Source organism: Aulostomus chinensis, chromosome 22, assembly GCF_037954235.1.
Source record: "Aulostomus chinensis isolate RoL2024-O1b breed Wild chromosome 22, RoL_Achi_v1.0, whole genome shotgun sequence".
In the NCBI taxonomy this organism is placed as follows: domain Eukaryota; kingdom Metazoa; phylum Chordata; class Actinopteri; order Syngnathiformes; family Aulostomidae; genus Aulostomus; species Aulostomus chinensis.
In genome coordinates, this window is record NC_141341.1 from 13,102,501 (window position 1) to 13,117,411 (window position 14,911).

The window sequence follows — 14,911 nt, forward strand, 5'->3', positions numbered from 1 at the left end:
CATTATTTTCTTTGTCACCTTGGAAATAGAAAATGTACAGTTTCATCTGTAGTTTTCCAAAGAAGTAGAGACACAATGTGTTGAAAGGGCGCAATTAAAAAAATCTCCAACAACCTTTTGGGTCGATGTTTAAGATGATGAGAAATGATGGCTTCCGTTCCTACAAAGGCCCACCTGCTGTTTGAAGGACTTCAAATGAATTCTCCATTAAGAGGCACCTTATTTCCATTCACCTGTGGCAGTATTCACGTGTTACCTTTCACCTTTTTATACAAGCGCATCTTGAGGGAAGAAAGAAATCCTGAGGAGTTTCTTTAAAGAGTGAGTCTTCATCTCATTCTTCTCTTATCTCTGGGGATGACAGACATATGCTGAGTGCACGGTCTCCCTTTGAAATATGTAGATACGCACACCCACGCACGCATGCTCATCCTCAGCGCTACACTGACCCACTCAAACAGACGTCCACCCACGCGCCGCTCGTTTACACAAGCTGTCGCAGGCCTTAATGCCACCGTCTACTTGCAGACGCCTCAGCTTGCACAGAAAGTCAGACAAAAGGCGATTTTATAGCTTTGCACTGGTGCATGTGTGTGTGTTTCTGTGTGTGTGTGTGTGTGTGTGTGTGTGTGTGTACAATTGCACATTTAAGAACCAACTTTGATTTTGCAGTTTTTCTCTGCTGAATCGGTACATTTCTCCAAAGAAAATGGATTTCTCCAAACCATTCACACAAGCAGCAGCTCATAGTGGATTACTTGGAGAAGCCTGTAACTTACAATTCTTTAGTTTACCAAAATGCTGAAGCATTTTGTTAATTTAACAGTGAACTCTATAAGTCTGTGTAGTGTAAGTATTGTCACATTCATTTAGTGTCAAAATTTCCCTCTGGGATCAATAAAATTTGTACTATTCTATTCGATTCTATCTGTTGGAAACTATGATGAAAATACACACGGGAGCCCTTTTTCCTCTTTTGCAAATCTTAATTTCAGCAGTAGGCTGCACATTACCACAAGCGGGACACTGATGGCGAGAGACATTTACTTTTTTTTTTTATTGTTTATACTGTAATTTTGTCTTGTTATTGGTAGAATTCAAAATTCACCTGAGAGCAAGTCATCAATTCAGGACTCAATTACCAAAAAGTCGGATCGAGAAAATATGCCTGACACATTGTTACAACCATTTCAAGTATTTTGCATGTAATGACTCACGCGATGAACTTCGGGATGGAAAACTATTCAACAGAGAGCCAAGATAAAACATTTTCATCAACCCGACATAAACAACTGATAATGTAAGAAACAGAAAAGAAAATTGTGCAGAATCATTTGCATGGGTGTGTCAATGAATTTGCAGTTTGTTCAAAAGAATGAGGAATTGCTTTGATGATGTGCGCACGTGAGGAGGCTGAACAAGTCGTTATTAGGAATATCGATTCTGATCTGAGACAAGAAGAAGAATTGTAAATAAACCATACATGTAAGACAGGGAGTGAGGAATAAAGAAATTCTTATGATGCAGTTAAAGGGCAGTTTGAGAATGTCAAAAATATCCCCTTATAGACAGAAATGTGTGTGTGTGTGTGTGTGTGTGTGTGTGTGTGTGTGTGTGTGTGTGTGTGTGTGTGTGTGTGTGTGTGTGTGTGTGTGTGTGTGTGGTCTTTATGTTTGCATTACGATAAGACCCTCAGTGGCTGGTATCACCATCCATCAGAGTCAGAGCTCTTAATTGGATGATTGTTGAGAGTTGTTTGTTTTATTGTATTTTTTGATCAACCAGACCAGTTTCTCTCTCGTGTGTGTGAGTGTGTGTGTGTGTGTGTGTGTGTGTGTGTGTGTGTGTGTGTGTGTGTGTGTGTGTGTGTGTGGTCTTTATGTTTGCATTACGATAAGACCCTCAGTGGCTGGTATCACCACCCATCAGAGTCAGAGCTCTTAATTGGATGATTGTTGAGAGTTGTTTGTTTTATTGTATTTTTTGATCAACCAGACCAGTTTCTCTCGTGTGTGTGTGTGTGTGTGTGTGTGTGTGTGTGTGTGTGTGTGTGTGTGTGTGTGTGTGCGTGCGCGCGCTCGTGTGATAAGTGGTTATCAACAGTAAAAAGAACCCAGTTGTTGTTGCTGGTCTTACTTAGTCTTTGTTATCAACGTCGAGGTCGACTTTTGTTCAGCTTTCCGTTCCTTTCTTTTTTTGTCCGTCAGTTCGAGAGAAGAAAACGTGAGATCAATGGTCCCACATGAGGCTGTCTTTGTGAAGTCCAACAACTCAAATATAGTCATCAAGAAAAATCTATGTGCCAGTCCTCAAGCTAATAAGTGTAAACAATGTGCTGCTGCCTGTTGTGTTCATTGCTGCAGTGCTGAAAGGTCTGTTGAGATTCCCAATCAATGAACTGCGTCTTTGTGTTGAATAATTCTTACTCGTCGGTAAACTTTAGAGCGCCACAAAGAAACACAGTTTAAAGAGAAACAGCGAGCATTGCAATCGTAAGCTTTTATGAAAAAGCAGCAGCTTCACCAAAAAAAACAACAACAAAAAAAAGACAAACAAACACTTTTTTAAAATCCACCGCTCGCTTTCGGCTCAGCAACAGACACAGAGACCAAAAACAGAACCAACCTTAGCAGACGCTGATGTTTGATTGACAGGAAAGGTCAGTTGAGAGGTCAGGTGACCAATACGTTTAAGGTCGAGGCAAGTCCGATTTCAAATGGACACCTGGCAATGACGGATGCGTGATATTGGACTGGTACAGTATACAGATATTTTGCAGCTAATTCAGGCCGATGTGATCTGATTGATATTACCTGTAATAAAACAGGTTTACATGTTATTCACATATTGTGCAGACAGGAAAACACATTAAGCGAAACTGGGACAGTCCTAGAAATATCAGCCATTGGATCCGGATATGTTGAAATTATGATCAATATCTGCTGACACAGTGACACACCAATATCATCTTACATCCTTACTGCAAATAGATGTGGCAGCAAGCACACTGTGATATTTATCGATTTTAAATTAACGTTTGAGTTCCAATATCAAGACGCTGTTTTGCGCTCTTGAAACAAACTACCTCGACAAGTAAGTTGGTCTTAGTGATCATTTAATTTGTTCCAAAGAAAAATACATCTTAACTTCATTTTTGCTTGTAATGAGTAAAAGATCAGTCATTAAAGAGAATCCACTCTGAAAGTTGGATTATTCTGAAGCAAACCCCTCCTTTATCTGATTGCAAGGCTACTTATTTAGTGACTCTGTTATGTGCTGTGTGTAATGAGATGGCAAATTAGATATCAGTATTGGCAAGATGTTATTTCTTGGAGTGTGACATTAACTTACATTCATCAGCCGGACGAATACAAAATTCCAGATAATTTATTAAGTTGTGCCCAAACTGCTGGTAGACTTTGCTAACAGGTTTGCAACATCAAATAAAAATGTATTTAGTCAGTGTAGTTTATGCTTCCCCCAAGTGGCCAAAATAGAATCCATATAATCTTTCATGAAAAAAAATTGTTACATTCATTTGTATTCACAGGAAATGAGCTTTATTTTTCTGAGTTGACTTTGTAATTGTATCTGTTTTAGATGCCAAACATTAATTGAAATTCTCTTAACTAGGAGTTGTGTGTGTGTTCGTGTGTGTGTCCAGGTGGACCGTACAGAGGTGATCCGCAGCAGCAGTGGCCCCGTCTTCTCCAAAGTCTTCTTGGTAGATTACTACTTTGAAGAGGTTCAGAGGCTTCGCTTTGAACTTCACGATATTAGCTCTGGTAACAATGGCCTCCGTGATGCGGACTTCCTGGGGGCCATGGAGTGCACCTTAGGTCAGGTCGGTACCTCCTCTGACATTATAACCACTCGATTTCATTTAGATCAGTGTGAATAACCTGATTTACTCTGAACCTTTTAGACACGCTTACCTACTACTGTCTCCCTCCGCTGTGTACTAATGAATAAACCAGAAGTCCTGCAGGAGTCAAGGTTATATGACAGCGTGTGAAATGGCATGTTAGCAGGTCACTGCACATGCCAAGTGGTGCACGCCAGTGACGATTCACAGATCCTCTGAACACGTGTTAGAGTGTACTCACCGTTAGAACCAGAGAGGTGTTTGATGTGAGCGTGCCTGGACAGGTGAGTGCATGACATGAGAGCATTCATTTGCATCAGCGTGTGCGCTTCGGTACAACCAGCAAATGGTAGCTCACTCACAGTCGGTGTTCTATTTACCTGTGCAGAGCATGCAAGTCTATGTACATGTCAGGATGCAGGCCAGGGAGAGCCATGTTTGTACTTTAGTATGGAGTTTACTGTGGATGTGACTGATGTTCCCAGTAATTTGTACTCTAAATAGGGTCAAAGAGTAACTCTTAGGGTGAGACATTTTCCACTGAGGTCCTTCACTCTGTGTCCTTGAACCCTAAGTTAAAGCTTCAGGGTTGCTTTCATCTCCCGGTGTTTGTCGAAGCATGAATATGTGCATTATGATACACACGACCTTGTTTAATGGTGTTGTTGCTCCCTCTTAATGATGTTGTAATCAATATTTAAAGATGTGCACTATTTATGTGTTTTGCTAGATATCCACGGGCAATTAAGAAGATGGAATGTAATTACATTTGTGCTAATTAATTAGTTGATTTGGAGAAATTCTAGCTCACCAGCTTAACGTTGGAAATAGCACACAGAAAGAGAGAGGGAAGAGTTACAAAGAGCTGCAGACTGTTTCCTAAAGATTGCAGCTTTCATTGTCACAGACGCTATCAGTAGCACAAAGCTGGTGGCTTTACAATTGTCAGTAATTGAAGAAGAAGAAGGATTTTGAAGTCAGACGTTTAGTGAAACAGGATAGCGTGTTGCTTACATATTGTCTGGGTGCACAACCGCAACAGTTGGTTATAGAAGCCTTTCCAGGGCTTTGTCCAACAAGACACTGATTTGTATCGGTGTAATGTAACAGCATTGGAAGCACTGTATCACAGGTTTTGTGTCAAGATTTTGTGTACTACATAATGTTATTGCACTTTTATGTTATTATCGCTGTCACATACAGCGAAAACACACCCTGCTTTATCGTCTGTTTCATTCTAAACGGGACCAAGTTTTCCAAATGAATACCATGATTCATTGATGAAGACATAAAAAACAGGAATCTCACTTAGAAATGGTTACAAAAATAATAAATCAAGTCACAGTTTGGGTCGCTTTTTCTTTTATTCCATACATTGTCTTCTTTTTACGATCAGTGGAGTCGCCCCCTGATGGCCTTCAGGAAGAATGCAATTTTAAGCCACTTCACACTTCAGTTTCCCTGAGAAGTCCACCTCTTGCTACCATCTTGGATTTGCACCTAGCAGATCATATTTAACACAATGACTATAATAACTCTCTTGTCCCCTTGCTATATTTTATAATGAAATGTGATATATTTCAAACCTACAACGTGTTCCTGCCAAAGTGGTCTCTACCTTTGACTGCTAAAATCTTTTCAGTTCACTCTCAAGTCCAAATTTGAAGAAATCTCCTCAAGGAATTCCAGAGGTATTGTTTATGTGAGGAGACATTAACAATGACCTTGACTTTTGACCTTTGACCATCAAAATATCTTCAAGTCATCTTCGAGTCCCAGGGGATATTTATGCCAAATTGAATGAAATCTCAAGATGTTCCTGAGATATCGCGTCTATGAGAACGGGACGGACAAAATCAATAACTTGTGTCATAAAACTAGATTAAGAAGTACTTCTACCCATTCTGTTTAATCATCTAGCACTTTCTCACACTCGTAGACGCATTTGTAGACATTTGTGTTGTCAGCCCCCAATCAGAAAAGACGTGTTGAGCACCTCTAATGTCTAGTTGTTGACACAAAATCAAGTTACCCTCCCTGATTGACAGCGATAGAGTAGCTTCCATTGCTGATCCCACTGAAAGTCAACTGTCCTTGTCTCAATAAATCAGCTGACACTCGAGGGATTTCACTGACCTCTGTGTATAAATGTGAGCACTCCCTCCCAGCACAGAAAACCACGAGTACGCGTGGTACATGCTGCTGTTTCTGCACGATTTGTTGGTAGGCAGCTAAAACTAAATACCCAGAAAGTGTATTCTGCCTTTGTAGCCCTTACAGTACTTAATGAGTTCACTGCGGTTTTTCTTCACCACCCAGTTACTCCTTTGTGACTCCTGAACGCAGAAAAAGCCAGCTATGGATATTTAGCTTGGAGGTAAGAGCCACTGCCGGCTAACAACAGTGGAACTGTCCAAAAATACAAGCGCAATGTCGACATCCTCTTTAGCTGTCTCCTCAGCTGTGCGCTAAGTAATCAACAAACACTTTGATTTGAATGTACAAACCCTAACCCGCCTGGGGCATACAGCTGGACAAAGAAGACCAGGATTTTTCTGAATAATGTTTTTAAGAGTTTATAAATGGATGTTTTTTTGGGCAGTTTTGCTGTTTTGTTGCTGTAGCTGTTAGCTTCCAGCTAAAAAACCAAAACATTTATTTGATTTGATTTTAAAATTTTTAATGTTTTTCTGCATTCGGGCTATACAGAAGTAATGCAGGTGGGAAAACCTTCTTTGTAAGCTGAAGAGACCATCCATCCATTGTCATCTTCCGTTTATTCCTTACTAGTAAGGGTCATGGGGGGGGCTGAAGCCTATCCCAGCATCTACAGGCGAGAGGCGGGGTTCACCCTGGACAGGTCGCCAGTCCATCGCAGGGCCAACATAGAGACAGACAACCATTCACACTCACAGTCACACCTACGGTCAATTTAGAGTATCAATCAGCCTCGTCCCCAATTGCATGTCTTTGGACGGTGGGAGGAAGCCGGAGTACCAGAGAGAACCCACACAGGAACGGGGAGAACATACAAACTCCACACAGAAAGATCCCGCGCCCGAGCCGGGACTCGAACCCGGAATCTTCTTGCTGTGAGGCCACAGTGCTGACCACTGCACGACTGTGCAGCCCCGCTGAAGAGACCTATTTGTGAATATTTAAAATGCAAAAAAACGTCTTGATTGAAGTATCACTTACAAACTTACAATACAAAACTAAGGGCGCGTTTCCACTGATTCACTTCGGCTCGGATCGGGTGGGGTCAGGTCTATATGGCTCGGTATGGGTGTGTTTCCACTAGCACTGGGTACCACGTCAGCTTGGGTGGACTCACCGGCCAAGAGTTCCCTGGTGGAATTTGTGTGCGACACAACAACATTAGACAACATGGAGGCAGCGTTATGCCTGTTGCTCGGTCTGTGTTTTTTGCTTAGACTGAAAGTGAGGGACGACAGACAGACAAGGCTTCAAGCGGTGAAACAGAGCACCCAAGAAAAGTATAAAAGACTTTACCAAGCAACCGACCAGTATTCCGCCGAGATGATATGAAGAAGAAGATGTAAGCGGGTAAGTTACCCAATCAGCGCCCCGCTATGTGTTTATGTCACATTTTAGTCCCTGCTCTGGTCGCTTGGAACCCCAGTGGAGCAGGGACCAAAATGGTAACGGTTCCTACTGTGTTGGGGCCAGTGGAAATGGGGCCAAGCCAAAGTGAGCCAGTGGAAACACGCCCTAAGTAACAGCAGCGTGACATGAAGAGGACAAGCTGTCCTCCAAGGTGTACTTTAACTGATGTTTCTCTGTTTGGTTTCAGATTGTTTCACAGAGGAAACTGACCAAAGCTCTACTCAAACAGGGAAACACTGCTGGAAAGTCTTCCATAATGGTATGACACCTTGTCCAAAGTCAACACATACACACACACGTGCACAAATCCCATGAACACACCACCTCTTGCACTCAGACACTCTTGGGATAATTAATTTGATGATGTTGCCTGTTCAGTCTGCTCTGTACCTCATTTCCATCTCATTTTCTCTGAACTTATTCCTCTACGTGTGTGTATGTGTGCGCGTGTGTGTGTGCGTGTGTGTGTCTGTGTGTGTGCGTGCGTGTGTGTCTCCCTCTCCTCGTCAAAAGGTGACAGCGGAGGAGTTGTCTGGTAATGATGATTATGTTGAACTCTCCTTCAGTGCTCGTAAGCTAGATGACAAGGTTTGTATGATTACTTTCAAAACAACTCACAACGCCTGTTTGTCCACTAGATATGATGTTAGAAATAGGTAGGTGTGTGTGTGTGTGTGTGTGTGTGTGTGTGTGTGTGTGTGTGTGTGTGTGTGTGTGTGGGCGAAGGGCCATGGGATTGGGTGAGGGAGCAACCTACCCACAATACACATAAGTACAATCAGGAATTAAAGGAGGCCTGCTGAGATAGGTGGGCACCCCCCTTCCCAATAACCCCTCCTATCTCTCACTACAAACACACACACACACACACACACACACACACACACACACACACACACACACACACACACACATAGATAACTTTATTAATTTTCAACCGTCACATGCACGCACACATGCACAGCCATGGATGACTAATCCAAACAAGTTGTGCCTTAGGGGAAGGATGGAGGAAAGCAAGGGAGGGGCAGACAAATTGGTTAGGACAGGAAAGTGATGGGTGGTAGAAAAAAGAAAGAAATAGAGTGAAATAATGATTCTGTAAGTGTGTGAATGATTTATGGTGATCAAAGGGTGTTGGGAGGTTTTGCTTTACATGCTTTTTCTCTCTGAAGGACTTCTTCAGCAAGTCAGACCCTTTCCTAGAGATTTTCAGAATAAATGATGATGGGACGGAGTCACTCGTGCACAGAACAGAGGTAATTATGATAGCACACACACACACACACACACACACACACACACACACACACACAAACACACGGATGTTGAAAAACTCTGATCTTGGATTCATGGATGTTTATATGTGTTCAGACGGTCATGAACAACCTGAGCCCAGTTTGGAAGTCCTTCAAAGTTTCATTGAACACTCTCTGCAGTGGGGACCATGAACGAGAATTAAAGGTGAGTCTGCAGTTTGTGATTGTAGGCCTTCTTCAGTGAGCCCTGCAGGGGTGATGAATTTTGGTGTACCAGCCAGGAAGTAAGGATCCCCATGAGTTCCCTTGACCAAAAGTTAATGCTTTTTCCAACAGATTTTTGCTGAAATTAAGAAACTTGATCATGTTTTTGTATTTTGGAAGAAGCAAATGCATGTGTGGTATTGGAATAAAAGAATCCATGAAAACTGGTAAGAATATTTAAAAATTTTTAAAAAAGCTATTCAGAATATCTCAGTTTAAATGATTTCTAAATTCCAATGTCCGCCACACCCGGCACGGTGAGCTATTATAGTGGTAAGATCAGCGACCCTGACCAAACGCCTGTGGTCCTGCTGTTTCTGCTTCTAGAAGGCCTGCAGACAACTTTGCCCCTTGCAGACAAGGAAGAGCAGATGCTGGTGCACCTGTAGCACGTGGCTCTTAAATAAGGAGACAATGTATCCTTTGCCAGCAACTGCCTCAACATACCCCTGTTGGTCTAGCAGGTCATTTAAAACCACCATTTTTAAATGTTTTTGTAGTTACGTCAAACTCTACCCTCTTGGCTTTGGCCCAGACCTTCTCAGTAAGATGGTCAATTGTTTCCTGCAGCTCCCCCACAGACAAGTGGGTCTTTGCCTTGGCCACCACTACCTTCTTTAGGTCCCTCATCCCATGATCATCCAGGGAGTCTCCATCCTCTGAGATTGGTTGCACATTATTGGTCAGAGGGACCTCCTCCGCTGCTGGGTCCCATCCTCATTATCGTCCTCTACAGCCACAATCAACTATTCAGCCTCAGATTTCAATCACCACTTCATCACCTGTAAGAAAAGAAGACAACATGGCTGCATGAGGGAAGGACAACCATCGTCTCTCCAAAAATGTTGATGTTAATCAGGTGGGTAGGGTCCTTGGTCACCTCCAGAATGTTCCAACTGGTTCCCCGCTGGCTGAGATTCACAGCCACACCCACAGGATCTGAGAGTTGAAGTTGCAAGTGAGAGACTTCCTTGATATCTTCCTGTCTTTGTGGACTTAATGCTTGGATTTACTCATCACCAGACAAAGACTTGCTGCTCTGTCAGTCTGTTTGCAAATGAAGTTCTTTTTTCTTTCGCTCTTCTTATCCACGAGAGTCTTCATCTCCCCTGAAGATTGAGACTTCAGTTTGTTGTCGTTCATCAGGTCCTTCTTATGTGACCGTTAGATGTCGCTCAGCTACCTCCTGATGATCACTCGTGCAACTATTGTTGCGTCTTTAGAGTTGAACTCACCCATGGGTGAGCCTGGTTCCTGAGGCTGCATCAAGGGCTGGAGCCCTCTGACGACAACATGCATTGTATAGCCTTGTCTAATCACTCTAAAATTTGAAACTCACACTTACTAGTCACTAGTCACACAGCAGCTACACTCATCTCCTTCCACTCTTCCGCTCTCCCAGTCACAGGTTGAGTTCAGGTCATTCGCTCCATTTCTTGATGTTATTTTAAGAATAGAATAGATGAGTGTAGCTGCTGTGTGGTGTGTGTGTGTGTGTGTGTGTGTGTGTGTGTGTGTGTGTTAGTGAGTGATGGTGGTGGCCGCAAATCAGCTCCTAACAGTTATTCTTTGCCTGAATAAACATGAGCTTGATCATTAAATATTCAGAGGTGTCTTAACTCTGCATGGCTCCTGACAGCAGGAGAAAGGGCTAACACATGCTCAGGTGCGCATGCACACACACACACACACACACACACACACACACACACACACACACACACACACACACACACACATTGGTTATGGTTTCCAGGACTACCTGTCTGAGGCTTCTTGCTATAGTGAGAAATGGTGTGGCAGGGCTGAGATTTCTATTCAGACGAGTGCTCCCTTTACTGACCACTGCATAAATGCATAACCCTCATCTGCAGTGTCTGGCTGTCTCTTCCTTTGTATTTCTTCTCATCCGTATCTTCCCCTCCACTGGTCTCCGTCTCTCCATCACATAGTTAAAGTATTCACTTTTTCATTACTGTCCCACGCAGCCTTCAGCATCTTGACAAGGAAAACAAGGCTCATATACTCCATCGCACATAAAAACACAACCCCATGCAAACATACACAAAGGCACACATACAGTACAGGTACTTAAGTGGTACACATAATAAGGGGATTAGTGCAGGTTGTTGTTTATAATCAACCCTTGTAAGATCCTGATTGCTGTGGTTTGAGTAACCTCGAACACAAAGGTCGCATATGGCCTAAAAAAAAGAACAGTTATTAAGCATCTGTCTGGGATAGAAGCACTTCCATATGTGAGTGTGTTACCATATTTATTGAATATAATTGATTGTACAAACTCTATGTGACAGCCCTGATATTGGTGTTTTTCAAAATTATAGGACTGTTTATGATGCACCTTGGCCCACTGACCCCGACATTTCACTGGTGATTGCAGCCATTTATCCTGTCTAGTAGCTCCTAAGAGACAAGTAAACTCTTACGCCCACACACACACACACACACACACACACACACACACACACATCAAGCTTTCTCTTATGCCGCATCTCTCTCAGCATCTTCAGATTAATATTTCACTGCTCCATTGCCCCCAACCAACATCTCATCAATCATTCAGCATGGCATTTCCCCACATGCCTGTAACCTGTGTGTGTGTGTGTGTGTGTGTGTGTGTGTGTGTGTGTGTGTGTGTATTGTAGCCTTGCTGAATGAAAGTCTCTTTGTGTTTTTTTTATCCAGTGCACGGTTTGGGATTGGGACTCTAATGGAAAACATGACTTTATTGGGGAGTTTCAGACCACCTTTAAAGAGATGAGGGCCGAACAGGAGGGCAAACAGGTAAGAAAAAGCACACACAAACTGGTTCATAGTTCATAGTTTCCTACTCACTCCCATTTTTGTCAGTTCAAAATTTCAAAACTGTTGCCATACTCACATTTTCTATACCAACAGACGAATGTCTGGAAGTGCACAAACTCACCAGTACATTACAAACAAATATTTGGATAGTGAGGTAGTTGATATTTCTAAGTTACTAAAATAACCATAAACATTATATTGAAGGGCGGCGCGGTGGTGCAGTGGTCAGCACTGTCGCCTCACAGCAAGAAGGTTCTGGGTTCGAGCCCCGGCTCCATCACAGGATCTTTCTGTGTGGAGTCTCCATGTTCTCCCTGTTCCTGTGTGTCCTAAATTGACTGTAGGTGTGACTGTGAGTGTGAATGGTTGTCTGTCTCTATGTGTTGGCCCTGTAATGAACTGGGGACCTGTCCAGGGTGAACCCCACCTCTCGCCCAAAGGCTGCTGGGATAGGCTCTTAATAGAATGAGCGGAAGAAAATGAATGGATTATATTGAAAATAAATTCAATACAAACAATATTTTTCATTAGCGTAAGCACTAAAATTCACTTTCACTGTAAAATCTCCTCATGTGCTCCCTGTATAAACTTAACCTATCTATCTAAGCTCTTATAGCTCTTGATGTCTGTTGTAGTTGAAAAAACACCAAAAATTTGATTTGATTTCTAAGTACTCACAAAGATGTCCTTGTGAAGAATGCAGAAAGAGCCAGTCACACATGTTTAGCTTGAAGCTAATGGTGCCCCATAGCTACTCTCTCTATCAACAACAGCAGAGCTTTCCAAAAAAAAAAAAAGCCATTTGTTTTAGTACAAATTAGAGTTTTTGTGCGTTTCTAAGCGTTCAGCTGGACAAATAAGATGTGGATTAGACCAGACGATGCACTTTAAAGTTTGAAGACTGACACTTTAGGACAGTTTTGCTGTTGCTTGTAGTTGGTAACGATGGGGCTCGATTAATCCATCCATCCATTTTCTATACTGTTTAGCCGTTAAGAGTCGCGGGGGGAGGGGGCTGGAGCCTATCCCAGCTGACATTCGGTGAGAGGCGGGGTTCACCCTGGACGGCCCATCAGTCCGTCGCAGGGCCATCAGGAGTAATTAGGGGATCAGTATCTTGCTCAGCGATACTTCAACATGGTCACCGTGAGAAATGTGTATCGAACCAGACCCTTTGGTTGCTCGACAGCCCCTCTACCACCCGTGGAACTCGATTAGCTTCAAGCTAAACCTTCGTGGCTGGCTCTTCTGCATTCTGGAGGCAAAACAAAAGTAATGCAGTTTTGAAAAAAACGGCATTACTGTAAGAAACAGGCACAAACACAAGACTCCTGCCTGCTTTTTATCGCTTCGTAAGAAAAGGTTAATTTACCGTAACCAGAGGGGGATTTAGGAAGGTAGTCTGCCAGGCAGCCAAGCAGGGAAACCCAGGGTGAACAGAGGAAGGCATGAATAGAACAGGTGAATAATAACACAGGGAAAGATGTTGCCAAGAGCGAGTGACTGCCGTTCTGGCAGGAACAATCATCGCCTGATGAATGGAGGGAGAGTGAGGAAGATAAACTGTGCAGCTGATGAGTTGATGGATGGCAGGTGTGCAGACGTGTATGCAGGAGGTGTAATCAGGAAGTGTCAGGAGACTATACACACATGAATAAATACACACCAACACAGAGAAACAGGAGACCCGAGGAAAAGAGGAAACGGGGAAACACTCCCACATTCCTAATGAAACTCAGGGACAGTTCTGGATGAAATTCAGCTCCCGTGTTCCAACTTTGGCCATAAATGTGAAAATGTGTTTTTGAATCAGCATGGAAGCCTTTTTTATTATTTTTTTTTATATTCAGGCAAATTGCATATATACATGCTACATATATATAGGAAAATAGTTCCACCTCTAATCACACCAAAACATGCTCCATCAACTATAAATGTGTGTGTGTGTGTGTGTGTGTGTGTGTGTGTGTGTGTGTGTGTGTGTGTGTGTGTGTGTGTGTGTGTGTGTGTGTGTGGGCAGATTCAGTGGGAGTGCATCAACCCAAAATACCAGATGAAGAAGAAGAATTATAGAAACTCTGGTACTGTCATTCTCAACCACTGTAAGGTGAAGTAACGCAATATCATTCCTTGATATCTGATATTTTACGATCTACTATGTTTTCATATTTATTTCTTTGTAACTTTATTGCGTAGTTGTTTACTTGTTTCGGGTGTAAAATGACAGATAATAACAAAAAATGGTCCACCCAGTTTCTCAAAGGCCAAGATAACTTCTTCCAAAATTACATTTGATTTATAAATTTGTAAAATACGTTTCATATTTACCAATTTATATATAAAAAATATATATATATTATACCGTATTTTACAAATTTATAAATCAAATTACATTTGATTTATAAATTTGTAAAATACGTTTCATATTTACCAAACTCATAAATGTTTGCTGTTTCTACTTGATTTACGACAATAAACAGATTATCAAAACATAGTGGATTTTCTGTTCTATTCGTCAGATAATGGAATATCTGCTGCTGAGCACATCAAACATAGAGTGCATGAATGTTGATTCTATATATATTTCCCATGACAGATCATCAAGATGTATTCCTTCTTGGATTACATCATGGGGGGCTGTCAGATTCAGTTCACGGTAGGTTCTGTCACACAGAATCTACACAATATTCAAAGCAGCATGTCACTTCTTTGTCTGTGCCCACTCGTGCTATGTGAGCATACTGTATATATGTTGTATTTGTGTGTGTGTGTGTGTGTGTGTGTGTGTGTGTGTGTGTGTGTGTGTGTATGTGTGCGCGTGTGCTTTTGTCCCAGGTGGCAATAGACTTCACAGCCTCCAACGGGGATCCCAGAAACAGCTGCTCCCTCCATTACATCCACCCCTACCAACCCAATGAGTACCTCAAAGCTCTGGTGGCTGTAGGGGAAATCTGCCAAGACTATGACAGGTAGCGGCAGCTCCATCCATCATCATTCACCTAAATCTGACACACACACAAACCCACATACGCGCGCACACACACACACACACACACACACACACACACAC

General features: G+C 42.4%; 1 protein-coding gene across 1 annotated transcript in view; it reads left to right on the top strand.

The window, feature by feature from the left end:
• Nucleotides 1-14,911, top strand: part of cpne4b (copine IVb) — a 28,191-nt gene that overhangs the window by 6,432 nt on the left and 6,848 nt on the right. Inside the window, exons 3-11 of the mRNA XM_086192590.1 lie at nt 3,665-3,844; nt 7,680-7,751; nt 8,006-8,080; nt 8,668-8,751; nt 8,867-8,956; nt 11,722-11,820; nt 13,862-13,948; nt 14,438-14,497; nt 14,677-14,810. Of these exons, the coding sequence (XP_086048716.1) occupies nt 3,665-3,844; nt 7,680-7,751; nt 8,006-8,080; nt 8,668-8,751; nt 8,867-8,956; nt 11,722-11,820; nt 13,862-13,948; nt 14,438-14,497; nt 14,677-14,810 (881 nt within the window). The remainder of the gene's footprint in view (nt 1-3,664; nt 3,845-7,679; nt 7,752-8,005; nt 8,081-8,667; nt 8,752-8,866; nt 8,957-11,721; nt 11,821-13,861; nt 13,949-14,437; nt 14,498-14,676; nt 14,811-14,911) is intronic.